The 25,774-nt window shown below is 53.5% G+C and overlaps 8 protein-coding genes across 8 annotated transcripts; 4 read left to right on the top strand and 4 right to left on the bottom strand.

Moving 5' to 3' along the window:
• Positions 1–590: 590 nt before the first annotated feature.
• On the top strand, positions 591–2,535 carry J4E85_008098 (uncharacterized protein; the record flags this gene model as incomplete). Its single annotated transcript, XM_051472327.1, has 3 exons — positions 591–627; positions 692–2,391; positions 2,446–2,535. The coding sequence occupies 3 exons, from the start codon at positions 591–593 to the stop codon at positions 2,533–2,535; spliced, it is 1,827 nt and encodes a 608-aa protein (XP_051323792.1).
• A 568-nt stretch (positions 2,536–3,103) lies between these two features.
• Positions 3,104–4,644, top strand: J4E85_008097 (uncharacterized protein; the record flags this gene model as incomplete). Its single annotated transcript, XM_051472326.1, has 2 exons — positions 3,104–3,306; positions 3,381–4,644. 2 exons carry the CDS (start codon positions 3,104–3,106, stop codon positions 4,642–4,644), a joined length of 1,467 nt encoding a protein of 488 aa, XP_051323791.1.
• A 157-nt stretch (positions 4,645–4,801) lies between these two features.
• J4E85_008096 (uncharacterized protein) lies at positions 4,802–5,115 on the bottom strand (the record flags this gene model as incomplete). The annotated part of the gene is made up of 3 exons (XM_051472325.1): positions 4,802–4,889; positions 4,941–5,050; positions 5,101–5,115. 3 exons carry the CDS (start codon positions 5,113–5,115, stop codon positions 4,802–4,804), a joined length of 213 nt encoding a protein of 70 aa, XP_051323790.1.
• Positions 5,116–5,568: 453 nt separating this feature from the next.
• Positions 5,569–9,139, top strand: J4E85_008095 (uncharacterized protein; the record flags this gene model as incomplete). Its single annotated transcript, XM_051472324.1, has 2 exons — positions 5,569–5,703; positions 5,750–9,139. 2 exons carry the CDS (start codon positions 5,569–5,571, stop codon positions 9,137–9,139), a joined length of 3,525 nt encoding a protein of 1,174 aa, XP_051323789.1.
• Positions 9,140–9,743: 604 nt separating this feature from the next.
• Positions 9,744–12,997, bottom strand: BST1 (GPI inositol deacylase; the record flags this gene model as incomplete). The annotated part of the gene is made up of 2 exons (XM_051472323.1): positions 9,744–12,557; positions 12,605–12,997. 2 exons carry the CDS (start codon positions 12,995–12,997, stop codon positions 9,744–9,746), a joined length of 3,207 nt encoding a protein of 1,068 aa, XP_051323788.1.
• A 4,252-nt stretch (positions 12,998–17,249) lies between these two features.
• J4E85_008093 (uncharacterized protein) lies at positions 17,250–18,590 on the bottom strand (the record flags this gene model as incomplete). The annotated part of the gene is made up of 1 exon (XM_051472322.1): positions 17,250–18,590. The coding sequence occupies one exon, from the start codon at positions 18,588–18,590 to the stop codon at positions 17,250–17,252; it is 1,341 nt and encodes a 446-aa protein (XP_051323787.1).
• Positions 18,591–19,925: 1,335 nt separating this feature from the next.
• J4E85_008092 (uncharacterized protein) lies at positions 19,926–20,999 on the bottom strand (the record flags this gene model as incomplete). The annotated part of the gene is made up of 1 exon (XM_051472321.1): positions 19,926–20,999. One exon carries the CDS (start codon positions 20,997–20,999, stop codon positions 19,926–19,928), a length of 1,074 nt encoding a protein of 357 aa, XP_051323786.1.
• A 644-nt stretch (positions 21,000–21,643) lies between these two features.
• MDH1 (Malate dehydrogenase, cytoplasmic) lies at positions 21,644–22,968 on the top strand (the record flags this gene model as incomplete). The annotated part of the gene is made up of 6 exons (XM_051472320.1): positions 21,644–21,709; positions 21,819–21,936; positions 21,986–22,026; positions 22,079–22,187; positions 22,235–22,329; positions 22,378–22,968. The coding sequence occupies 6 exons, from the start codon at positions 21,644–21,646 to the stop codon at positions 22,966–22,968; spliced, it is 1,020 nt and encodes a 339-aa protein (XP_051323785.1).
• Between the last annotated feature and the right edge of the window lie 2,806 nt (positions 22,969–25,774).

Below are 25,774 nucleotides of genomic sequence, written 5' to 3'. Positions count from 1 at the left end.
CCTTCCTCGGCTCCTGGGCTGTGGGTGTGAAATTGCCGGCTCGTCGCGTCCGTGTTTAGTGGGGACTCTGCCGCGGGGCACCCCAGAATCGCGATGTGTACACGTCGGAAACATGGCATTTCGCAAACAGGCTGAGAAGGAAGGAAGCTGCAGTCTTGGTGTCTTGGGACGAATTCAGCAGAGCATATAAGATAGTCGCTCGTTGCATCCATCCGGGCAAGCGGCCGTCAGACTGCAAGCAAGGTCACGTCACCGGCATCAGCGAAACCTTAGTCCGACAACCTCGGCTCGTTCCATTCACAGCTCCACCCCGGTCATCGCAGCCAGCGCGTGCTCATCTGGCCTCGGATCTACTGAAAGCTAGGACTTCTGATATCATCTCCTGTAATTTCTTCCCTGGTTACTTCACCTATCTTTCTTTGTGATGTTCAGCAGAGCTGCACGCGCGCGAGTACCCGCCTCCGCTTCGATACTTCGCAGACCACTTTTGAACCAGCCCGCTTTTGCGAAGCCTAGAGTATGTTGTCGCGTGGAGGATGGAGTCTTGATGGGGAGGAGATGCTGACATCTGGCGCGTGTAGATTGTCGCAATGGCTCCAGCACGGAAACAGTCGAGTTTGCCAGCGGGTAAGTGGATGCGCTGCTTTCACATGCTTAGGATGGTTCAATACTGACCACGAGGTCTGCGCAGGCTACAAAGAGGACCACAGCAAAGGTGCCATGCTGCGCTTTGAAGACTCCCTTCCGCGACTCCCCGTCCCCACCCTAGAGGAGACCGCCAAGCGATACCTCAAGTCCGTCCACCCGCTCCTCTCCCAAAACGAGTTCGACGCGACTACAAAGGCTGTCAATGAGTTTGTGGCTCCTGGCGGGCCTGGAGAGAAGCTCCAAAAACGCTTGGTAGAGCGGAGAGAGGACCCCAAGCACAGGAACTGGATCTACGAGTGGTGGAACGATGCCGCGTACATGGCCTACCGCGACCCCGTCGTGCCATACGTCAGCTACTTCTACTCGCACCGCGATGACAGGAAGAGGCGAAACCCAGCAAAGCGCGCTGCAGCTCTCTCTACAGCTGTGCTCGAGTTTAAGAAGATGGTCGATGAATGCAGTCTGGAGCCTGAGTACATGAAGAAGCTCCCCATGGCCATGAGCTCCTACGAGCACATGTTCAACTGCTGCCGTGTACCCAAGAAGCCATCCGACTCCAGCACAAAGTACCCTTACAAGGAGTTCCCGCACATCATCGCGATAAGGAAGAACCAGTTCTGGAAGATCCCTCACGAGATCAACGGAAAGCAGCTCAACACCAGCGAGCTCGAGCTCCAGTTCCAGCGCGTATACGAAAAGGCCGAGAAGGCGCCTGCAGTTGGTATTCTCACATCCCAGAACCGCGATGTCTGGTCAGACGTCTACCCTAAGCTCAAGGCTGCCTCTGCCAACAACGCCGCATCCCTTCAAGACATTGAAGCCGCCTCCTTCGTCGTTTGCCTTGACGACGCCTCCCCTGTCACCCTCGAAGAGCGCGCACACCAGTACTGGCACGGCGATGGCGCGAACCGCTGGTTTGACAAGCCCCTCCAGTTCATCGTCAACGAGAACGGCACCTCCGGCTTCATGGGTGAGCACTCGATGATGGACGGCACACCCACCCACCGCCTCAACGACTACGCGAACCAGCAAATCTTCACCAACGCCCTCCCCTTCGACGACCCCAACGTCCGCTCCGACCTACCCAACCCGAAACCCCTCCGCTTCGAGATCAACGCGGAACTCCAACAAGACATTGCCGACGCACAAGCCCACTTCTCTCGTCAGATCGGCGCGCACGAGCTCAGGGTGCAAGCCTACCAAGGCTACGGCAAAGGCCTAATCAAGAAGTTCAAGTGCAGCCCCGACGCGTACGTCCAAATGATCATCCAGCTCGCCTACCACAAGTTTTACGGCAAGAACCGTCCCACGTACGAGTCCGCCGCGACCCGCCGCTTCCAACAAGGCCGAACAGAAACCTGCAGAACCGTCTCGGACGAATCCGTCGCTTTCTGCAACGCCATGGCCGACGCCGACGCTACACCCGAGGAGTGCGCGAAGAAGCTCCGCGCAGCACTCGACGCACACGTCAAGTACATCTCCGACGCCAGCGACGGCCGCGGTGTAGACCGCCATCTCTTCGGCCTGAAGAAGTGTCTCAAGGAGGGCGAGGAGGTGCCTGCCTTGTACCAGGACCCAGCCTACACTTACAGCTCCACATGGTTCATTTCGAGTTCTCAACTGTCGAGCGAGTACTTCAATGGCTATGGGTGGAGCCAGGTTATCGATGATGGATGGGGTATTGCGTATATGATTAACGAGAATAGCATCCAGTTTAATGTTTGCTCCAAGGGGCTTGGTTCGGTAAGTTATCATGTTGAGATGAACTATGGGGGGATGAAGGCTAACAATGAATAGGAGAAGATGAGCTTTTACCTCAATGAGGCGGCGGGTGATATGAGGGATATTATGCTGCCTACTCTTGATGCGGCGAAGGCGAAGTTGTAGATGGGAGCTGTCTGTGGGTTCTACGGAATACGATATAGATCTCTTGATATACCAATCAATATTACATCTTCTTCACCAAATGTCTTGTGCTGAGATGTTCACCCGATCTCTGATCATCCGCTCTCATGATGCTGACTCTGGCATGGCTGAAACCTGTCGAACTTCAATCTTGTTCAGTTTCCGGACCATGGGGGTATCTGGTGCATGTCCCAAGGTGATGTGTCAATGACCAAAACGACATGTCGTGTTGATCCTCGAGCGTGGGATATGCACGAATGACATCAGCCTCACACCGCTAGCTCGGATCCCGCACGCCCAGGTGAGCTTGGTGAAGCTTCCCCCACAACTCAATTGCTCCCGCTGGAATGGAATATTGCGCGTCCGAGCCTACTTCAGACGGCAGCCGCATTCCATAATGCCGAACGAATTTTAGCCTTTGCACTTCCCACCAGGAATGTCCATGACTCTATTCAATTAGCAGTCACACATTCAGCTCTTCACACGACCGAGGAGTCATTTCAGCACCAGCCGGCGCGGACCCTGTAGCAGAGTCCGGCCATACAGTACCATGGCGCAAGTACAGCGGCCGCTCATCATACAGTCGCAAATGATACGACTATGCTGCCCGCGCACGGCGAGAAGGACAAGCAGCGCGCTGTTCGCAAGAGGAAGCTACTACCGAAAGCTGCACACCAAGACGGTTACTGACAACGACATTTCGCATTTGGCGAGCTTACCGTTGCACCCGTTGACACTCGCCGATCTCGTCAAGTGAGTGTTGTCAGACCCGTCTTTCCCAATGCATCTGCCGAGGACCCTGGCTAACGCTGTCGCGTGCGCAACAGACACGGAAGACCACCGCTCACAACCCAACAACTCCTCACATCCGCGAACTTCACCCTCTCCATCCTCCCCGCCCGCCTCGCGCACCGCATACAATCGCTCCGCAACCTCCCGTTCATCGTCGTTTCCAATCCTCATGTCTCCAAGATCCACTCAAATTACATGCACAGCCTGTCGACGCTGCTCCCATGGGCTGAGCAGGAGATAAAGACGCTGGAGGAGGAAGTCAAGTTTACAGAAGTCATGGCGGACTTGGTACAGACTCATGCCAATACTATTAGCATACTGGCGAGAGGCTTTCTGGAGGCTAGGAAATACATCAGCCCAAAGGATGTGACGCGGTTCCTGGACGAGCATCTGCGCGCGCGGATAGGCACGAGGTTGATTGCGGAACAGCATCTGTCTCTTCACTTCTCCAGTCAGCCGCATTGCGAGACGATGCACGAAGTGGACGAGAGCCCAGGATATATCGGCGTCATCGACACAAGACTCAGGCCGGCGAGGATAGTAGACCACTGCGCCAACGTGGTGGGCGAGATCTGCGAGCTGAAATACGGCGTCCGACCGACCATTGTCATCAACGGCGAGCCCGACTACGAATTCGCGCATATACCCGTTCATCTCGAATACATCATCACGGAGTTGCTCAAGAACGCGTTCCGCGCGACGGTGGAAAGCGGCATGGAGCGCGAACCCATCGAAGTCACCATTGCCCCGCTTCCAGAACTCTTGCCTGAAGATGCAAGCAGCGAGAGCTCAGAAGACATTCGCAACAACAAGATTGACAATGAGGATCAGGGCAACGTAGATCAGGTCTCACAGCGCTTTACAGGCAACAGCTCGCCTACGTCTCCACCCTCCGACTCGAACATCCTCCCCCTCAAACATAGCACACCCGGCGTAACGATACGGATTCGAGACCGAGGCGGCGGCATTTCCCCCGATAACCTCTCACACATCTGGGACTACAGCTTCACAACGTTCAACGACGCGCAAGCAACCTCCACCCTCTCCGGTGGTAGCAACTCAGCCACCGGCATGGACGCGCTGAACGCCTTCTCGGGAGCAGGAGGTGACGGAGTGAACAGCCTAGCGGGACTGGGATACGGACTGCCGTTAGGAAGAGCCTACGCAGAATACTTCGGCGGAGGTATCGCGGTACAGAGTCTCTGGGGGTGGGGTACCGATGTGTACCTCAGCTTAAGAGGAGTGGGCAGAGTAGACACCGTACAGGAAGCTAGGGAAGACGCGAGGAGGCAGAGATAAAGGAATCACAGTGAGACGACGTCATGTTGTCGGTAAAGCCGTTGATTATCGTTATATACCCATGGAATCATATGCTCATGCATCATGCCCTATGCTTCCGCTCACTGCATCACATCTTGATCTTTGTGCACCCATCAGCGGCGGTCGTGTAGTGGCTCTATTGTGTCTTCACCTCTCCGTCCGCCTCGACGTTGACGTGCTCGTTGGACGAGAGGGTGGTGACGACGTCGTCGGGGATCTCGGCGCTGTGGTGTGTCAGTATGACTGCGGGGAAGTTTGGGTCTTGAGACACGTACCTGAAGCCCTTGATAAGAGTGAACTCGTTGGTGATCTTGCCGCCCTGGTCGGTGACGTGCTGCTTTGCCTTGTCGAGCTCCTCCTTGGGAGCGGAGTCCTTGAGGGTGACCTTGGATTCGTTAGCATGAAACAGACTACAGTGTGTTTGGGAGGACTCACCATGAAGGCAGGCATGTTGAGACTTGGTAATGAGGCTTGCTGGTTTAGTTGAGGGGTAGTTCAGTGAGGTTTGGAAGTTGCAGTGTTGTGGTGTTGATGCAGCAAGGTCAAAGCGTGTCCGTGGCTTATATACCTCAGCTATCTCTCCCCGTCGGACCCTGTCAACAAGCAGTCTAGAGCCTTGGATAGGCGGCGGCTGACGATGACGTGCGCTGTCCAGACTATGCCCACCCTCAGCGCCATGTGAGACAGCCTGCCCCACCACCCGTACGTGGGAGGCGCGCGCTCTTATCGATAAGCCCATCCCTGCAGCTGCGGCCTTACCGGCTGGACTAGCGCCGAAAAAGTTGGGATCGCGAAGTTGCTTGCCGCTCCAACTTCGACTTTGCGCGCGACGAGTCGAGACCCAACACGCCACTCTGACGACTTCCACTGGAGTCTGAGAGTGAGATACCAAAACCAGCAGATATGGCGGACGCACAGAGCAACAGGCCGCATCGGCCGAAGAAGGAGAAGAAGCCGCATACGGGCGACAAGAACCCCAAGGCTTTCGCATTCTCAGCGCCGGGCAAATTGAAGAGGAACGCTGCGCGCTCTACTGAAGTATGTAGGAGTTGAAGCTGTGCGCCACTCTGGCTAACATTTCCAGGTCAAAGAAAAGCGTCTCCACGTCCCGCTCGTCGACCGTCTTCCCGAAGAAGCACCTCCCATCATCGTCGGCGTCGTCGGCCCTCCCGGTGTCGGCAAAACCACTCTCATCAAGAGCTTGATCAGACGGTACACCAAGCAGACCCTCTCCACGCCCACGGGCCCCCTCACAGTCGTCACCTCGAAGCGCCGCCGCCTCACGTTCCTAGAATGTCCCGCCGACTCGCTCGCCAGCATGATCGACATCGCAAAGGTGGTGGACATAGTGCTGTTGATGATTGACGGTAACTACGGCTTCGAGATGGAGACCATGGAGTTCCTGAACGTCCTGAGCGCAAGCGGTATGCCCGGAAACGTCTTCGGTATCCTCACACATTTGGATCTCTTCCGGAAACAGGAAACGCTCAAGCTGCAGAAGAAGAGGCTCAAGCACAGGTTCTGGAGCGAATTATACCAGGGCGCCAAACTCTTCTACCTCAGTGGTGTGGTCAATGGACGGTACCCAGACAGGGAGATTATGAACCTCTCGAGGTTTCTGAGCGTCATGAAGAATCCCAGACCGTTGGTGTGGAGGAATTCTCATCCGTACTGCTTGGCGGATAGATTCCTGGATATTACGCCTCCGACCGATATCGAGCAGAACCCTAAATGCGATCGCACGATTGCGCTGTACGGATATCTGCGCGGCACGAACTTTCCCGCTGGGTCGTCGAGAGTACACATACCGGGTGTTGGAGATCTTACAGTTACTGCGACGGAAGCGCTACCCGACCCATGTCCGACACCGTTTGCGGAGAAGGCAGTGGAGAAGGCTTCGGGAAAGAAGAAGCGCACAAGACTGGGCGAGAAGCAGAAGATTCTGTATGCGCCAATGTCGGATGTTGGTGGTGTGCTCGTCGACAAGGACGCTGTTTACATCGACGTCAAGACTGCCACGTTTGATCCCGAGGCGGATTACTCTGAGAAGGGTCTGGGCGAGCAGATGATGATTGGACTACAGGGCGGACGGAAACTGCTTGGTGAAGACGACGGCAACTTTAGGCTGTTCAAGGATGGCGACGTCGTTGACAATAAGACTCTCGAGGACGATACTGCGGATACGGGTCGACGGTCTCAGCGCAAGGCTAGGGCAGCAGACGCTGAAGAGGTCGACGATGAGGATCTCGATGGCATCGACAGCGACGACGAGGAACTGCAGCAGGACCACAGCGATGCCGACGACGACGAAGACGATACCGGATTCCTGGATACCAACGGCCCACCGAACGGCAAGCTCAAGGTCTCGCGCAAAGAGAAGGAGGCGGACACTGCCGAGGACGTAGCGTTCGCGGACAGTGACTCCGATCTCGGCTCAATATCTGGCGATGAACATGACCTGGAGGATCTCGAAGAGGGCGATCTTGATTCTCAAGACTCAGACTCTGATGAAGCTGAGGATGGCGCACGGTGGAAGGCAAATCTCCGAGAGAATGCTGCGAAACTACACGGACGGAAACGACCGTACCGCGTCACCGACCTGGCGAAGATGATGTACAATATGGATCTAGCGCCGGGAGAGGTCCTCAAGAAGTGGAGATGCGATGAAGAAGAGGAAGATCTTGAGGAGGAAGGTGACGAGGATGATGGCTTCTTCAACAAGAGAACAGCCGACGATGCTGCCAACGCCGAAGACCGTTACATTCCCAAATTCAACTACGAAGAACTGGCCGAGAAGTGGGAAGACGAGGACAATGTTGAGGCTCTCATGGGTCGCTTTGCTACTGGCCATATGAATGGAAAGGGGGGTGATGACGACGAAGATAACGACGACTTTGAAGGCTTCGACGAAGACGACGAGGGTGACGGCGAATTTGAGGATCTGGAGACTGGCGAGAAACACGGTGGTGAGACTGAGAGCACTGGGGCTGAAGCTGAAACAAACGACATCGAAGCAGAGCGCGAAAAGAACGCTCGGCGAAAGGAGGAATTAAAGCTTCGGTTCGAGGAAGAAGATCGTGAAGGCTTTATGAACGACAAGGCTGATGCAAGAAAAGAGGGTGGTGGTGAAGAAGAGTTCGGCGAAGACGACTGGTACGACGCACAAAAGGCCATGATTCAGAAGCAACTGGACATCAACCGCGCCGAATTCGATCAATTGGATGAGATATCCCGTGTTCAGGTTGAAGGCCACAAGGCGGGAACATACGCTCGCATAGTGCTCGAAAACGTACCCTACGAGTTCTCCGCACACTTCAACCCCCGCTTCCCCGTTCTCATCGGTGGCCTGACGCCAACTGAAGAGCGCTTCGGTTTCGTTCAGATCCGCATCAAGCGCCACAGATGGCATAAGAAGATTCTCAAGACGAACGATCCCCTCATCTTCTCCTTGGGATGGAGGAGATTCCAGACTACGCCCATCTACAGCATTTCCGATTCACGAACGAGGAACCGCATGCTAAAATACACACCGGAGCACATGCATTGCTTCGGTACCTTCTACGGCCCTCTCGTCGCCCCAAACACCGGCTTCGTCTGCATCCAATCCCTCTCCAACAAAACCCCCGGTTTCCGCATTGCAGCCACGGGCGTCGTCCTCAACGTCGACGAATCCACCGAAATCGTCAAGAAACTCAAACTAACCGGCCACCCCTACAAGATCTTCAAAAACACCGCTTTCGTAAAAGACATGTTCAAATCGAGTCTCGAAATCGCAAAGTTCGAAGGCGCAAGCATACGCACCGTCTCTGGCGTCCGCGGGCAGATCAAGCGCGCCCTCTCCAAACCCGAAGGAAACTTCCGTGCTACGTTTGAAGATAAAATCCTCATGAGCGATATCGTGTTCCTCAGGGCGTGGTACCCCATCAAGCCCCGCCGCTTCTACAACACCGTCACCAACCTGCTCAACCCCGCCCTGCCCGGCCTCCACGACGGAGAATCCACATCTTGGGCCGGTATGCGCCTAACGGGCCTCGTCCGCTACGAAAACGGCATCGCCACGCCCTCCGAGAAAAACTCCGCCTACCGCCCCATCGACCGGCCCACCCGCGTCTTCAACCCCCTGCGCGTCCCCCGCAAACTCGCCGCCGATCTCCCCTTCAAAAGCCAAATCGCGACGGTCAAGCCGCAGAAGAAACAGACGTACATGCAGAAACGCGCTGTGGTGGTGGGCGGCGAGGAGAAGAAGGCAAGGAGGTTGATGGACCAGGTTGTTGCGATAAGGAATGATAAAGTGGAGAAGAGGAGGAAGAAGCAGGAGGAGCGCAAGGATCCGTATAAGAAGAAGGTGGCTGAGAATGCGGAGAAGAGGGCGGAGAGGGAGAAGAGGGAGAAGCAGGAGTATTGGGCGAGGGAGGGGAAGAAGAGGAGTCATTCTGGGGAGGATGGTGGGGGTGGGGGGAAGAGGAGGAGGTAGATGATGAACCTTTTTTGGAAAAGATTAGTGAAGTAGCATTTTGTGGCGTTTAGATATGGTATTGTAGTTGAAAAGATCATTTGCTCGTTCACATCCGACGAGGTTCTGTTATATGCAAGCACTGACATATCTCACTAGCATGCTGATCTCAGGGTATCGTGGTGAGACTTGATCTTCTTATTAATAGGTAGCATCCGCCATTACACAATATAGTTCGCAGAGCCCCATCGCTTCACCAGATTAACTATTCTGCCTACATATGCGCAATGCTATACACCACCACCATATTGCGCTGCTGTCTTCCCACCAAGATCCTCATCTATACGACCCCGTGGGCCAAACAACCCAATGCCATTCGAAACAAGTCATATGCGCCGCCCGTATGCAACGCAATCATCTAGTAGAAAAAACAACCAAAACAGAAGCTATACATGCTCCTTGCAGGAAATGCTGATGCCGTGAGATATAAAACGCCAGCTGGATTAGCAACCCGGACATGCAATGTGAGAGAGAGAGAGAGAACGAAGAAGAAGAAAAAGTGGGGTATTGAACGCCGAAAAAAAAAATTATGAGGGAGAATTGGAATTTGCGATTATCGCTACTGTCATGGTCGTTTCTTCGTCTCGCTGTCGGGGGTTCTGCTTTCTATGGGGGTGTTTGTTCTTCTTGATGACCATGTCGATGGGTCGAAGTGGATGGCGACTAGCCAGGCACATAGTATGTTGGCTAGGTGGTGAAGAACGTATGCGTACGTGACGCCATAGACAGCGGCGTATGCGCCGATGGAGAAGAGCAGGATGTTTGTCAGGATTGAGACGCGGAACTCGGCGCGAGGGACCATGCGGCCGGTGCTGAGTGTTTCGACGAGCAGGATGAATGGCATGATGGAGAGGATGTTGTGGTGTGACGAAAAGGGTGTCATCCAATGTACTGCGAGGTTGCGTATCCAGACAACCAACACCGGAAGGTTGATGGGTAATATCCAGAGCATCAGGATGAAGATCGAGTGTGCGTAGTTGTAGAAGTTGTAGTTTGAGTCGAGACTGGATTCTGTCGCCAATCGGAAAGCACGGACGCTGGTTGCGAGCTGCACCAGGCAGAGCACAACGTAAGCGAAGTGATACGGTATCACTGTCGAGACCAGTGACAGCAGGATCAACGTGGTGACTACGCGCTGTCGATTTGATGTCACGGCAAAGGCTGATGGCGATCTCTTTGCTTCATCCCTTCGGAGTCTGGCAGATATGACGGCAGAGTACAAGAAGGCGAACAGGAGTTCCAACAAAAGTACGACATAGTTGATAGCCACGCAAACGCCGATGCACATCAGACCGAACAATGGGACGAGGAACCAGAAGAAGGTGTCGTCCGAGCCGAGAAGCAATTCGTTGCTTGCAGTGTGCAGCAGTGATGTCGTGTTGGTGGTTTTACCACCGAGAGACCATTGTTTCGATTGGTGCTGGGCGCCTGCTAGAGTAATCGACAGAAAGGTGAGCGCGGATAGGGCCAGTGGCAGCGAGCTCTTCAAGCACTCGTTCAGCCCTTGCGTGAAGCTCATGAAGACACCAGTGTTGTCGTACGTTCTGAACTGTTGGCGGAGGACTAGAGCAACCACCAGTAGTGGAAATGCGGCGAAGACGATGCGGTAGCGCATCCAGAGCTTCCCGAAACTGCCCAGGATGTCCACATTGAGATTGATTTCGACGCTGCTGTCGCAAGTCGGGTCAGACCAGATCTGTAGCGATAGTCCATTGGAAGGCTGTTTCGCGTGAAGAGCAGGTGGCATGTATGGCGATACACCATGGAGGTTGATGCTGGCATCCCTGACGTTGACGAAGAACTTGCTTTCGTAGATATCGGTTACGTACTGTCGCAATAGAGGGGCAAAGAGCTCTCCCGCGTCGCAGGACTGCTTGCCGATGTGGATGTTGTATGCTAAAAGTGCAGAGTGCAGAGCCGGGATCTTGATGTCTGTGACCAATGGACGTTGTGCTGGAAGTCTGAGAGACAGTCCAGTCGTCAAAAGGTGCTGCAAGCCCATATCAACGGTGATCTGAGATTCAGAGGCGGCGCTGAATTCGGCAACTACCCAGCCTGTACTACGCTCTCCAGCCTTGTCAACCACGGCCACGAATTGATGCTCTGCGAGATCTTCGATGTCGTATTGAAGGTAGGAGAATGGTCGTTCGTCCATCTTGAAGGGATAGGTGGAGTGGCGCGTCGACGCAGGGAGGGCGATCACATCCGACGCAGCATTCTTGCAAGCAAGTCGTGTGGCACCGACACTATCACCGGAGAGATCCATGTTCATCGAGAAAAGTGTAGTCGATTGGCCAGGCTGCGATGGAAACACGCTGCAAAACAGGACCTCAAGTAGGCCATGATCTCCAGGATGGTCGAGTTGTTCATTGGTAAGAAGTGTAAACCTTCTTCCCGCAGCCTGGGGCGGCACAGGGATGAGGTGTGCATTCGGTCGTTGCTTGGACTTTCCAAGACTTCTCTGCACCAGCTTTTCACCTTCTGCGATAATGGCGCTGTTTTCCTCGAGCGTGAGGAGTGTTTTGGCTTCTTTCTGAGGCAGTGTCTTCTCAGCAATATCCTCCAACCCTGTCAAGAACCATCTCTTGAAACCGCGCATGCGTTCAGCCCGTGGTACAGTCTGCGTCGCGCGTGACACATCGATGACCTCGTACAAAGCACGTACAACCGCCTTCCTATGCTGGTCACACCAGGTGATCGCTAGGTGATCAATGCCTGTCCAAACATTTGGCATCGATGTGGAGAAGACGGTGAAGCCATGGGTCTCGGGTACCAGTGACTCGATGCTGGCGTAATCTGAAGAGATCATAGTATCCAAGCTTCCTCCTGCTATCGAGATGAGCGTGACATGCCAAAGCGGGTTGTCGATGGCCCATTTCTGCGAGTATGCGTTTCTCCAGTATTCATTGACGCCCTTGTAGGTGCGGACAATGTCTCCATCAAAAGACACTGGCGGCCGGGCGTGCGGTGCGGCGAGCGTTATAATGGTGTTGATCGAGTTGGCCTGGTAGTTCGGCATAGTGAGCATGGTACGCGCGACCACACCACCCATGGAATGCCCGACAACAATGACCGAAGTCGGGTCGGGCAGGCTAGAGTCGCGCAGAAACTTGCCCGGAGTGTGGTATAGGGATAATATGTAGGTGATGGCATCGTTGAGGTATTCGGCCTGGTCGAGCAAAGTTTGGCCGTGGAACGCCGTGATGTCTTCGTTGAAGTCGACCGAGAAGAAGTCGAGTGGTCTCTTCCCTGCCTTGCCGGCGTCGGCATCGTGTTGGACGGTGTTGTGGTAGTGGTACGCGGCTTCGGCAGCGAGGGAGCGTACTTGTTTGTAGCTTCCAGCGTTTCCAGGGACGAAGAGCACTGGCACGCCCTTGACCTGTATGATGTCAGCATTTCTCACTTCGCACGAGACGAAGCACATGCCCTGGTATCCTCATCCAAGCTACCTTCCCGGTATAGATACAGCGAGTATTTGCTTGCGAAGCGCGTGTGTTCGGTATCGAAATCGTTGTATCTCTTATAGCTGGGCCGCATGTAGGACATGCCGCAGCCTTTGACGTCTAATTGCCGCGTCAAGAATGACTGGGCCATGAGGAACATGGCAACAAAGGCCGCCAATGTCGTCAAGAGAGTGCAGGGCGAACATGCCCACGGAGAGCGAAGCCGGTGGCGCCATTTCTTGTTGTGATCCGCGACCATAGTGTGCGGTGGACTGTCTTTCACTAAAGCGCCCATGGTGGAGTCTGCCTTTTGGTGCGCCATGGGTGGTCGTGCGGTGGTGAGAGAATCGGATATAGCGAGAGGGTCGGCCGCCATTCGTTGTGAAGGCACGTCTGTGTGGTTCCTGGGCCTGTTCTCTTTCACCCCGCCCTGCGCATTCACTAGCAATCCTTCAGTCTGAGCGTCGAGTCGATCCACATGTTCCGGAAGTGGTGCGGGTGAATTGTCGGCAGTCGATTCGGGATGGCTGTGCTCGGGGCTTCGGTCTGGGGAGGAGCGCAGTCGCATCTATGGATGGACGTCGCAGTACAACGAGAGTCGTGCCTGCCGTGTTGGTATTAGAGGAGTGCAGCGTCGAGCGCACCTTCCTCGGCGAGTATATGAGTCGGCAAATTTCCGGAAGCGTCTGAAGCGACAGTGGGGGCTCAATGGGCTCAGGTAGGGCGCTGGAATGCGATGCTAGCGCAGTAGGAGCCCATGGAAACGACGTCGACTTGTTGAGTGCAGAAAATGCACGGCGGGCGTGCTTGGGTGTTTGAGGAAAGGGCGTCGCAAGCTGCCAAGGAGAACCGAGTCTAGTCGTAAATCGTGAAGTAACGAGCGACGGGATCACCGCAGGGCCCTCACCGCGACCCAACGCCGCATCCGACTTACTCGGATGATCGGCAGCCTTTCAAGTGGCGAGACAGGTAGTCCAAGGATACGAGGGGTACTAGGACGACGCGCCGTCCTTATCTGAACATTGGCATGCTGGTGTTGATGCAGAATCGTTGGAGGCGTTGGCGGGTCGCGAGGCTGGCGACAGGGTTGAGGCCAGTGCAACGAAACAATGACGACGCTTTACCGGGGTTCGCTGCAAAACACCGTCGATGCGCGCCATCCTAGCCCATCCGGTTGTGCGATAAGACCTAGAAATGCCGCATGTATGCAGTGATCTTGTCTGCATCTTCCTGCGTTTGTTATGGCTACAGCAAAACCACATCGTCGTACGTTGCTGATGGCTGCTTCGGGACAGACTACGGTCGCTTACGCGCCACAGCCGGATAGCCGATATGGATTGAATCCTTACCAGCTGCTTTCTATCATTCATGATGCAATCCGCCGGGTAGCTATCACGTCTACAACGTCAACATCTTCATGCACACATGGACGACATTATGCAACTGGCATCGTGGTGGAACATAGCGCGGTAGCAGAAGCTTGAGCCAGCAATCAGGATCTGCCCGCTAGCACCCGACTTCACGAAAGGCTAACGATCCTGCGCCATCGCCGTATTGGCTCCACAGTTTGGGTGCACCGTCGAGGTGGCTGCATCTGGCGCCTACAGCTGCTGCTGAGCATCATCACCAGGGAAGTGGCGACCCCGCGATGCTGAGGGGTCAGAAGTGCAGATCCGAGGACATGATACCACCTTTGAATAGTTTTGATGGTCTTTGCGATCCGCCAGCTTGAAGTCGGGGCGAGCAGATATCAGTCAGATCAGACGGACACACAATCAAGAACAAGACTACTCTCGGACATGGCAAGATGCGAGTATGTTTTTTGGTTTCTCTCAACTCGTCCCAAAGACATCGTCGGAACCGTTTGACATTTTGGTATCACATCGCAAAGCGAGTGTAGAGAACAAGACACACAGAAAACCTCGGGGGTTTATATACCCGCATGCTCTTAGTCCGAAAGACTATCCCACACATGAAGAACCACTGCTACGCGTTTAAGCCGGTTCCTGAAAACAGAGCTCAATGAAGAGCAATTGGCGGCTCTGTTGGTATGCCGAACTTTTGCAGATCCTCAGCGACCCGGACATCGACTTTTCTTTCCTTCTTTTAAATCAGAAGATTGAAATGGATATGCTGATCTCGAGAAGCAGACATCGCGATTTCGATGGGTCTTTTGGATATCCGGACCTCCACAGACATGAGTCATCTTGGTCGCATTTTTGTTTTCTTCTCCCAGAAACCACCATGGCATTATGGCTGACTGGTTTTGGAAGCCAGTAATAAAAAATTGTGGAGGAAGAGAGCAAGAGGAACGCAGAAGCCGGAGTATCTATACTGACTACACCGCTGCAGCCAAAGTGGCGACCCCACGAAGCTGAGGGGTCAAAAGTTCAGGCCAACACCTGATCAGAGCAGGACCACGTTCGATCATAGATAGGTGGAAATATCCTTTTGGAGTCCTCGACTCACACGAGCAGACATGTTGTAGATATCTTGAAGGTTTTGGTGTAACTCCACGGAATGACTGTATAAAGAAAGATCTACAAGAAATTCTCAGAGGTTTATATGCTTGCTCTTAGCCCGAAAGAACAGCGCACACATACGTACGGTCTGGGCTTTTCTTTGGTTATGCTTCTGGGAAAGACATTCATGTGACCAAGGAGCTGCTATTTGGAAAATGAAAACTGGATGCTAAGAGTTTTGCAGGAACTCTCAATCATGACATCTATTCCTTGGCCCTTTGGGTAATGGGGTAGAAATCGATGTGCTCTCGAGAAGCACACATCGAACTCCTGATCAGAAACTTTGAACAGCCGGACGACCGCAGACATTTCTCCTGGGTCCAAGAGTATTTTATCTTGCTCTCCGCAGGAACACTCTCATTCCCACGATTGGTCGACGATTTTGGAGGCCAAAACTTGGATATTGTGGAGTGGAAGAGTAAGGAGGTAGTATAAGCTGAGATTTTATACTGGCGCCGCCGCCACAGCCATGGAATTCCAAGCTTTTGCTTTCGGAAGCTGAAAGAGATAACGTCCTCCCGCACATGCATAGACCTTGATGCAAGTTGTTTTCGATAAAACCGGTGGCAGCTATCATTTAGTGTGAAGATGGGTGTTTTTGAAATCCTCAGACCCAGCGCGCCATGGGAGCTGAGTATACCTCTTTTGGTAAAGCATTTGAAGCTGCAGCATTGTTTGGTGGAAGTGGAAAAAAGTGGGAAACCAGGAGATTATATACTCAGGCGCTTCAGTAGCGCGGATGTCTGATAGCAGCTGCAAGAGCCCATGAGTGTTGCGTACAAACGCTCTGAAGGAGAGAAAAGACCATACACATGCTCGACTTCATTTTTGAACACATCAATCTCGCCAGTCGGTCGTTGAAAACCTCCCGGGAGATGTATAGTGATATCATAACCCGCGGAATCAATCTACGTACTTGCCTCATCGCGCCGATCTTGCACAATTTTGAACGACGGAGAGTCCAACTCACACATAGCACGTATAGACCGTAGTTTTGTAGGACATAAGGAGCCGAACTTTATCTTTTGAACAACATTTGGATTGAAAATGCTTCTGGTGCTGAAGACATGACGCAGAGCATAGCGATTTTTGGGAGCTTCAGCGGCGACAGCGGACAACATGATCCACTTTTTTTGTGCTTTTGTGTCAAGTCGTATGAAGTTTGAGGATGGAAGAAGAGAAGTCTGTAGGCAGCACATGATAGCTTTATACACCGACCCAGCGCGACAACATAGCTCGCAGAAACGCTTTTTTTGGAAGTCAGAAAAGCCGCAGAAAATCTCCGCCATGGCATCTTGATAATGTTATTTCAGAGGAAAAGCGGTGTATTTGGTTCCATGATGGTGTGAAACCATGAAGTAGCAGAATTTTCTTTTGAGACTTTTGCGAAGTTCAGTTGTGAGACGCAGGAGGAAAGCGAGCCCCACAACTATGAGGCTTTTGTAATCTGTTCTCAGACCATTGTTCTTTTCGAATCCTATTTTGATGGGAAGAGCAGAGTCGAAGTCTAGACATGAACAGGCTGTTTAGATATTTCGCTATATTCTGGAGAACGCGAAAGAGCGGCGGACATGCCGGGAACGTCATGGAGTTTTTGGAGTTCTTCTTTCTCATGGAGCGATCGCCCAACACTTTTGAAAACAGGAAGCTCAAGTTGTGGATGAGAAGAAACAGAATGCGAGCACTCAGAGGAGATATTTATACGTCTTCTGATCGCAAGCTAGTCGTCTACTGCGGTTAGTGCCAACGTACTCATGTTCTCAAAGTCCGGTCGGCTCGAACCAATCTATGCGTCTGGTGTAGACTTCATTGCTCTTCCAGAGATGATATCCCCAATATGTTCGACTGAACCGTAGTCTCTTTCCTCGATGTTCCGGCGAGTGATTTACCAGCTGTCCAGCTGACAGCGGTCCGATACCGCGACTACTGATCAGCACTCACACGACATCCAACGCAGATCCCTACTCTTGCATTACCAGCGACGATCGAACACGAGCATAATGGAAGGCATACGTGAAGTTGTGTGCAGCCGGCGGCAAACCCGCCCAGCCAAAGAACGAATAGATATTGGGTATCAAAACTAAACAGAAAAGGCTGTACCAAAACTCACGAGGCCAGCTCCGCAACCGCGCCCCAGATCGACGACCAAACACCCCTCCTCTCAAGTTGCTGTGCCTGCTGGTTCTGCTCCACACTCACTCTCCTCGCCTCCTCAAGCTCCGCCTCCCAAGTCAACACAGCGTCCTTCTCATCCCTAATCGCCAAATCCGTCGGCTGCAGCGCAGCCGCCTCTTCAATCAACGTAACCGCCTTAACACTACTCTTCTCATCGCGCATCAGCCTCAAACACCTCGCATGCCTGAACAGCATCTTAGCGCTCTGCGCATTACTCGGCGTCCACGTCGCATCCGCATGCTGCGCAAACCTTGCAGCAGCCGTTTCGCACTTGCGCAAATGGCCAATCGCAACGCGGCCATTGCGCTGCACAAGCGGTCCCTGAGATGCGTCGTTCGCCATGTCAACCTGTAGGAATTGTGCGTGGAAGAGGTTGAGCGTGAAATAGAGATCGGCGGTTTTGTTCACGAAGTCTTCGCCGCCGGCTTTTTGCAGACCCGCCCACGAAGAGGAGTGGCGCATGCGCTCGAGGGTGCGCATGGCGTAAGCCCAAGATTCAGAGGCAGCGTAGAAATTGGATTGTTGCCATTGGCGCTTCCCGACGTCGACGCCAGTGCCGATTTCTTCGATTGTAGACTCCGGGTCTGTCCAGCGGGGTTGCGCGACTTGCGTGCGCACGCTGTCTGCGAGGGCGGGATCAACGAAGCCGGAGATGCGCATGTTGGGGATGCCGCGCAGACATGTCGCAATGGGCTCTAGCAGGCGCTCCTGGATCTTCGGGGTGAAGAAACGGGTTTGCGCGTAATTGAGGCGGATGGTGGCGTTGATGGAGGCGTGTTCTGTGGTGGTTGAGTTCGCATCTGCCATTACGGTTTCGATGTCCAGCTGCTCGCATAATTTCGGCAGATCTGAGCGGAGCATCATAATCTCGAACTCGGAGAACTGGAATGGCGATGGCGTGAACGCGGGCTTGGATAGCGTGATGTGCATGACGTGGCCGTCGAATACGCTTACTTTGCGTGCATCGGTTGTTATGACGGGGATACCTTCGCCGAGGAACAGGTTGCGGGAGTCCAGACCTCGGCATGTGATGCGGACGAACTGGTTGCGCTTGATCATGTAGTCTGACGCTTCGGCGTAGACCTGCTTGTTGGCGCGGAGGAGTGATGGCGATGGGTTGCTTGGGCTGCGGCGGCTCAGCTTGCTGCTCATGCTGGGGTCTTGCTCGAGTTCATCTTCCCAGGAGCAGAGCAGTAGGTCGTAGATGTTGTTTCTGATTTCTCCGGGCAGATCCAGGAAGCGGAATGGCTGAGTTGCTTGGGTGCAAGACATGGTGGTGTATGTTGTTGAGTTTGGCGATTGAATTGCTTGGGAAGTGGTCGGTATGTCGCAGTGGAATGTCGCTCAGGAAGTAGAGTCGCTGGGCAAAGAAGTCGCTCAGGAAGTGTCGCTATGGAATGAAGCTTGTCAATGATCAAGAGAAGAGAAGATGTCGCTGTGGAAGTTTGTCGCTCAGGAAAGAGTATATGTCGCTAGGCCAGTCGGATTTACATATATACTTTACGCATATGATGATGGGGAAAAACGTTGAGTAAAAGAGGCGGTAAAAGATTTGATTCGTGTTGTCAAGAAATCGCAATCCGCTGGGAAATTTTCGTAGTCTGAGCTCAAAACGTGCATGGGCTAAGAATGTCGAAAATTGACTCGCGGCTTTCTTTGGGGAAACTCGGGGGGAGCACGAGCGTTCTTATGCTGGCGGTAGAATGTTCGCCGGGTGGGAAGTGGACCCGCGAAACCGCTGGTGCGAAGTGTGTGAGGTGAGTCGGTTCTGGCGGATCCGTCAGACTCTGTAGTGCGGAGAAGCGTGAATGGAAGGGCCTGAAGCTGCACTGTGATGTCGGACGAGACTGTGCTAGGCGATGTTGGGTGCTAGCCTGCGATCTTTCCCGGAAGCCCTTTTTCGCTCTCCCCGACGGAAAACGATCCGCTGGCGCCATGCAAATAGGGGTCTACGGCAATCGTTCGTGATGACTTCGGAGAAAAAGGACTTTCCTCGGGCTTATTGCGCGTACATGAATCCCCAGATTTGTGTACTTGAATTGAGGCGCGCCCCCAGAAGCCACATTCGAAGTTCCCCGGCCGTCTCCGCACTAAACAGCTCACACCCCCAAGAACACCGCTATTGCTGCGTCCGCTTTTGGTACATGAAGGAGTGTGATCTCAGCCACTAAAGAGCTTGGATTCGCGAGATATGGGGCAAGCATGCTGTGCGACCATCATAGCGCCTACAGCTGACCGGAACATGCTTTCCTCAAGCAGAAGGTCCCACCCACCAGAGGCCATACTCCTATCAGTGGCGGTGGGTTAAGATTCAACTATTGAAGGAATCGCATAATTCACGGAAGAGTACAAAAGCGAACGCTTCCCCTCATCGTGTTACTCGCTCGATGCCGATTTACCCTAGCGTACGTGGAGTAGAGAACAACATGTCCTCTACAGGAGTGGAGGTTGTTGATAAGTGACTTGGATGAAGGAATTCGAACGACATCGCCTGTTGCTTTCTCAGTCCCGCTGATGTCACTGGGAAATCAGTATGACACATGCTTTGCTCTATAGGTTCTAGCAATTGGTTTCAGTGAGCCAGGCTCCTGTCTGTATCGACGGCGTTCACTTCCGCGCCGTCTTTCCCTTGCCCTTCTTCTTCCTGCTCCTGCTCGCTTCCTCCATCTCTTCGAGCCACAGCGCCCCACTAGCCTCAATGTCCTCCCTATTCTGCAACTCCTTCACCACTTTCTGATACGCTTCATTCGCAGCTTCATCCATGTCCTCACCGAATCCATCAGCACCGAATCCTCGGCACTCAAACCAGACGCATGCCAGCGGAACCACGTTAGCCCCCTGCACCCAGCCCCTCATGAGATGCAACCACATATCTACAGCCTCTTCATGGCTGCCGCCTTTGTATAAGAATGTCGCGATGTCACGCACGACACATTCTGGTATCGGGTACTCGTAAAAACCAGGGCCGACCTCCCAAGCCGCTTCGAAGGTGCTCAGCTTAGGGAAGTGCTGCGTGAGGGTATGCGCATCCCGCAATATCTCCAGGAAAGTCTGTCCAGGTTGCTGACGCTTGCGGAAATGACCGGTACCATCGCCTCCATCGAACAGACTGTTATGGCTCGGCGCTATGCCGTACCTTCCATACGGTCGGGGTACCGTATCATGGTACAGGTGCCTTATCTTCGTTGCCGTAGCAGCAGCACGGTCAGGGAATAGACGAAGCAAGCCGCTGAGTGGCTTGTGAAGTCCTTCTCGTGGGCTGTACTTGGCAGATAGCGCAATAGTGTTGGAGCGCCCAAATGCTTGCATCGCCTCATGGTAGACCTGTCTGGAAACGAGGAAAAGGTTGATAGCGTCTTCGCACGGCCCGATATCCTTCAGATCTGGATTGCGGTGCGCATTGTAGTATATGCCTTCTGGGCGGTAGACAACGTAGTGGAAGATTCTGTCTCGAAGTTCGCGTGGGAAGTCGAACAGCTTGAATGCGCCGGTCCACTTGGGTAGCTGAACCCTGTCCAGAGACCACGGGGGGATGCCTCTGCCAGAACAACCGCGTCCAACGATGTAGGAGTGTGGCTCTGCAGGAGTAGGCGCTGCTGGTGTTGGGCGGGCGAGGAGTATTGAACCAAATGCTGCTTGGAGTTCAGGAACAGATGATTCGACTTGGCCTGTGGTTGCCATTGCGTCCTCAAGGATGTCGCGTAGGTCCGTGCTTTCTGTTACTGAGGAAGCCACGATAGTTGCAGTGACTGTTATTGCTGGTACCGAGTGATGATGCTAAAGTCGAGGTCCTCACGAAGCAGTATATAGTGTACCTACTACGTGCACTGCCACAGTGAGTCAAGGCGTGGCTTTAATTCGGGACTACTCTACGACACATCACTTTTAGCTCCTTCGACTCACCGCTACGCAATGCCATTGGCCTGGTAGCGTGGTAAGGCATACAGCGACAGTATGTAGTGTTACGGAGGACTCGCGATGGACTGCGATTGGAGTAGGTAAGCTTAAGCGATGCGATGCATGTGGTTGTGAGTGGTGAAAGTATCCGGGCACATAGACGCAGCTGTCGGTGTGTTTAAACGAGTGAACGAGCGCGAAATGAGAATGCACATGGTGCTAGCGCATGTGAATGCAGTTGTGGTAGACTTGGGATTAAGCATGGCGGGAGGGGAGAGGTCTGCGAGCGGCTGTCAGCCGTAGCTCCGACGCCCAGCCGAAGAAGCACTGACCGTCAAGATTCGCAAAACCTCCGCAGCATTCCTGCACCACCATCTCTCCACCCGTCCAACCCAGTCTCCATCTCCTCAACGCCTCTCACAGACATCATGTTCGCTGCCAGGCAAGCTTTCTTCCAGGCCCAGCGCCGCTGCTTCTCGGCCTCGGCCCGCCAGGTAGGCCTATTCCCGGAACCCGCGATGTTTTGTGGTGGGGCGGTTCAATGCTTCAATGCAACGCCATTGGGACAATCCAGGCACAAGATGCTAACTGCATGCACTGTAGAACTCCAAGGTCACCGTTCTCGGCGCCGCTGGTGGTATTGGTCAGCCATTGTCTCTGCTGCTCAAGCTCAACCCCAGGGTTAGCAAGCTCTCCCTCTACGACATCCGTCTAGCTCCCGGTAAGCTCACTCAATTGCATATACGATATTCAATTCTGACTTCACACAGGTGTCGCTGCCGACATTGGCCACATCAACACCAAGAGCGAGGTACGCCAACTCTCCGAAGCCACGCGCGAACCGTCTACTGATACTCGACAAGGTTACCGGCCATGAGGCCACTCCCTCAGGTCTCGCCGACGCCCTCAAGGGTGCTGAGATCGTCGTCATCCCCGCTGGTGTTCCCCGCAAGCCCGGCATGACCCGTGATGGTGAGCATAGGAGTCACTGATACTGCCGACACGTCTAACACGGGCAGACTTGTTCAACACCAACGCCTCCATCGTCCGCGACTTGGCCAAGGCCTGCGCCGACCACGCCCCCGAGGCCAACATCTTGATCATCTCCAACCCCGTACGTTATACAATTACGACTCGATAGAGCATAGTCTAATCCATCTAGGTCAACTCCACCGTCCCCATCACCGCCGAGGTCTTCAAGTCCAAGGGCGTCTACAACCCCAAGCGCCTCTTCGGTGTCACCACCCTCGACGTTGTCCGTGCCTCGCGCTTCATCTCGCAACTCAAGAACACCGACCCCGCCACCGAGAACATCACCGTCATCGGTGGCCACTCCGGCGCTACCATCGTCCCCCTCCTGTCCCAGTCAGGATACAACCTCGAGGGCGAGCAGCTCGCCGAGTACATCAAGCGCGTCCAGTTCGGTGGTGACGAGGTTGTCCAGGCCAAGGACGGAGCTGGCTCTGCCACTCTCTCCATGGCCATGGCCGGTGCCCGCTTCGCCGAGTCGCTCCTCAAGGCTGCCCAAGGCCAGAAGAACGTCATCGAGCCCACCTTTGTCGACTCTCCTCTCTTCAAGGACCAGGGCTGCGAGTACTTCTCCACCAACGTCGAGCTCGGCCCCAACGGTGTTGAGAAGATCCACCCCGTTGGCAAGATCACCGACCACGAGCAGAAGCTCCTCGACGCCTGCGTCGCTGATCTCGCCAAGAACATCAAGAAGGGTGTTGAGTGGGTCAAGCAGAACCCATAAATTCTACAATAGAATTATGAGTGTGTACAACAATAATGACTTGAGCTCTGGGCTGGGTTTAGTTCTGATGTCATGAACTTTGATCTGTACCTTAGCATGCCAAAATCAACTCTTACGCTTCTCCAGTTGGTTGTTCACGACGCTTCTGTACATATACCAACATGATTCCAAGTCCCACCCATGATAATTTGCCAACTCCAATATCGCGTAAGCTAGGTTGGGAGAAAAGAGCGCCAGGCACATCGGCCTTAACGCGCCTTGTCCGGACTGCTGAATATATTGTATTTCGTCTGATCTTGAGCCAGACGTTACCCGATCAAGCAACATCGAAAGCCATTGATTGTGGTAGGATATCCTTCACCCTCTACCCTCCACGAGGCATCACTACGCGTGCTGTGAGTGAAGGAGTAAAAGCGATAACCGCTAGCTACATTCACGGATCATACTGGTAACAGATAAGGCTTGACTTGAGGTATTGACCTGAGTCATTCTTTGCTAGGATCTACTTTGTGAGATAATGTACACGATGTGGCGGCTATCTATCGCTGTCCTCTTTGTCCAGGCTTCTCCGCTCGGTCGCGCTTCCCTCAAAATCATCCTCTTGTCCTTCTACTCGTCATTCTGTGATTTTTCCCGGAGTCCAGAGATTCGCGGAAATACTTCAAATCTTTCCAAATTCTGTGCGTAGTGTATTCTTGTGTCCATGTGATGTTTTTAGATGGTACAGATGAGTCTTCCTCAGATGCTAGAACGTAGCTCTTCTTAAAGTGAATATGAGGTCTGCCTCAGAATAAAGCAAGCGGTCGTGTTTGAGATACGAAGCCGGCGTAGTTGCGTAGCGGCATGCGCGACTCGAACGCGAACTTATTTTTTTGATAAGTGTGGCTGGTTTTGATGAGGATCTCGGTATCGCGTTGTGGGGGTGTGAAGCGTCCCGGTAGGGTGAAGAGGAAGGTGCCCTCCGGTACGCGTCGCAGTCGCGGTCCTCTTCACACGACATCATCGTGTGCTCAATCGCGCGATTGCTTCTTCTGCAAATGCCCAAGCGTTCGTCTCAATATAGTGCGATCCATGCTCACAGCAATACGCCCCGGTCAGAGATCCAAGTTGGAAGGGTACCTCCAATACGTCATCGATGTTCGCGTCCGAAAACTGTCTTCTGAGAATCCTTATCTTCCACGGACACAATCACGTCGCATTGCATCATCACCCCGTCTTGTTGGTCTGTATCGACTAGGCTCGACGTGCTCGCATCTTCGTCGGTGGGATTCCCCATCGTTCGCGCCTGCCAGTCGGTAAGCCTACACCTACACGGTTTCTTCCTTTCTTCCCTTGCCCCCTCCGCTGACACGGTAACCGTGCTATATCCGGTGTTAGGGGGCACCAACTTCGGCCCTGTACTGCCTGTCTCCTGTCGACTCAAAGATGCGTGAGCGTCGGAGAGTTCTGTCTCCTGGATTTCGGGATAGACAATGCCGCTGCCGCCGACGCCGAGGAGGCGTTTGATGCGCGGAACGCTTGCCGAGATCAAGGAGAGGCTGGATACAGATCTGAAGTGGTCAGTTTTCGAAAGACATTGATCAATCCGAACGTACTGGGTAAAGACGACGAACTCAGCTGCATCATCTGCGTCCATTAGGTCTACGCTGCTCGGTTCGTGTCTAGCTCACTCACGTGTGGGGTTTGGACTGGAAACCACCCTCAACGTCGCCCATATTTGACCTCCAGCAACGATTGCAACACTACAAAGTCAAGACCAGGACGTGCAAAAACGTGGCTGGGGAACCCACCTTGCTCGGACACCAAAGAGCATTGCCACTGCAATGCTTTTTTCTTTGTCCAGAGACATCTTCCAGAAGGTCGGGACGATCCAAAAAGCCAAAAGAAGGTCTGTAGCAATATTGATCGCAGTGGCTGCGGTTGAAAGACCGCCGTTTCCACATTGCAGTGCATGCATAGTCCACCGCGGAATCCCACATTGGAACGCCACCGCAAAGGTCGAGAATATAGCAAAGAGCGCAATGCTTCCGAACAGGGCCACCTTCGCTCTTCGGGATTGTGGGAATATGCGCTCGATGAGCAAAGCCGAGGACAATTTCGCGAGCGCCATTGCAATGATACTAAGTATTCCAGCAACATAGATCGCCTGCAGCTCTGATTAGCGGTAGCTACCTGATGGCATTGGAGCTAGTAACCTTGAAGAACAGAGTCAGCTCCTTACCACTCAAGCCATCCAAGTCCTTCCCTAGGCCCCCGTCGATAGCAAACTGCCAGCTGACAGTCGCGCCTAGATATACAACCTAAGAAATGTTCAGTATCACTTTGTATCCATGGAAGCAAATTACATACTGTGGCTGCAACAATTGCCACATCGTCGAGACCGAATTCGATTTTGTGGTTGTGACCCTGCGCAAATCGTCCAACCAACACGCCCACCGTTATGATAGTCCATGAGTAAGTGGAGACAAGGACGAAGCCGCTCCTTGTTGGCACACTACTTCGACGACCTTCATCCGAACCTGCGGAAACCATTGTACACAGCGAAAAGAAGCAGCAACAAAGGAAAAGTGAATGACATTCTCATTAGGGAAGCGTGCAGCTTATGGTAGACGTTGAAGCATCATTCCACACGGCTCGGCCTTATACTCATCGCACCGACTCTCAGCTGCGCATCCAAATGCGTCTTGTCTTGGGTACGCATCTGGGGTCAACAACCCAACCATGGTCCAAGCTTGAGTCTTCGAAGCATGTCAGGATCTCATTCGTGTGTTTTCGCGACCCTGAATCTGCCGCATGCTTACTGTCT

Source organism: Alternaria conjuncta (assembly GCF_024043145.1).
Source record: "Alternaria conjuncta strain BMP 0040 chromosome Unknown scaffold_12, whole genome shotgun sequence".
In the NCBI taxonomy this organism is placed as follows: Eukaryota; Fungi; Ascomycota; class Dothideomycetes; order Pleosporales; family Pleosporaceae; genus Alternaria; species Alternaria conjuncta.
The sequence above is the reverse complement of the archived record's forward strand: the minus strand, read 5'-3'. Positions and strand labels throughout refer to the sequence as shown.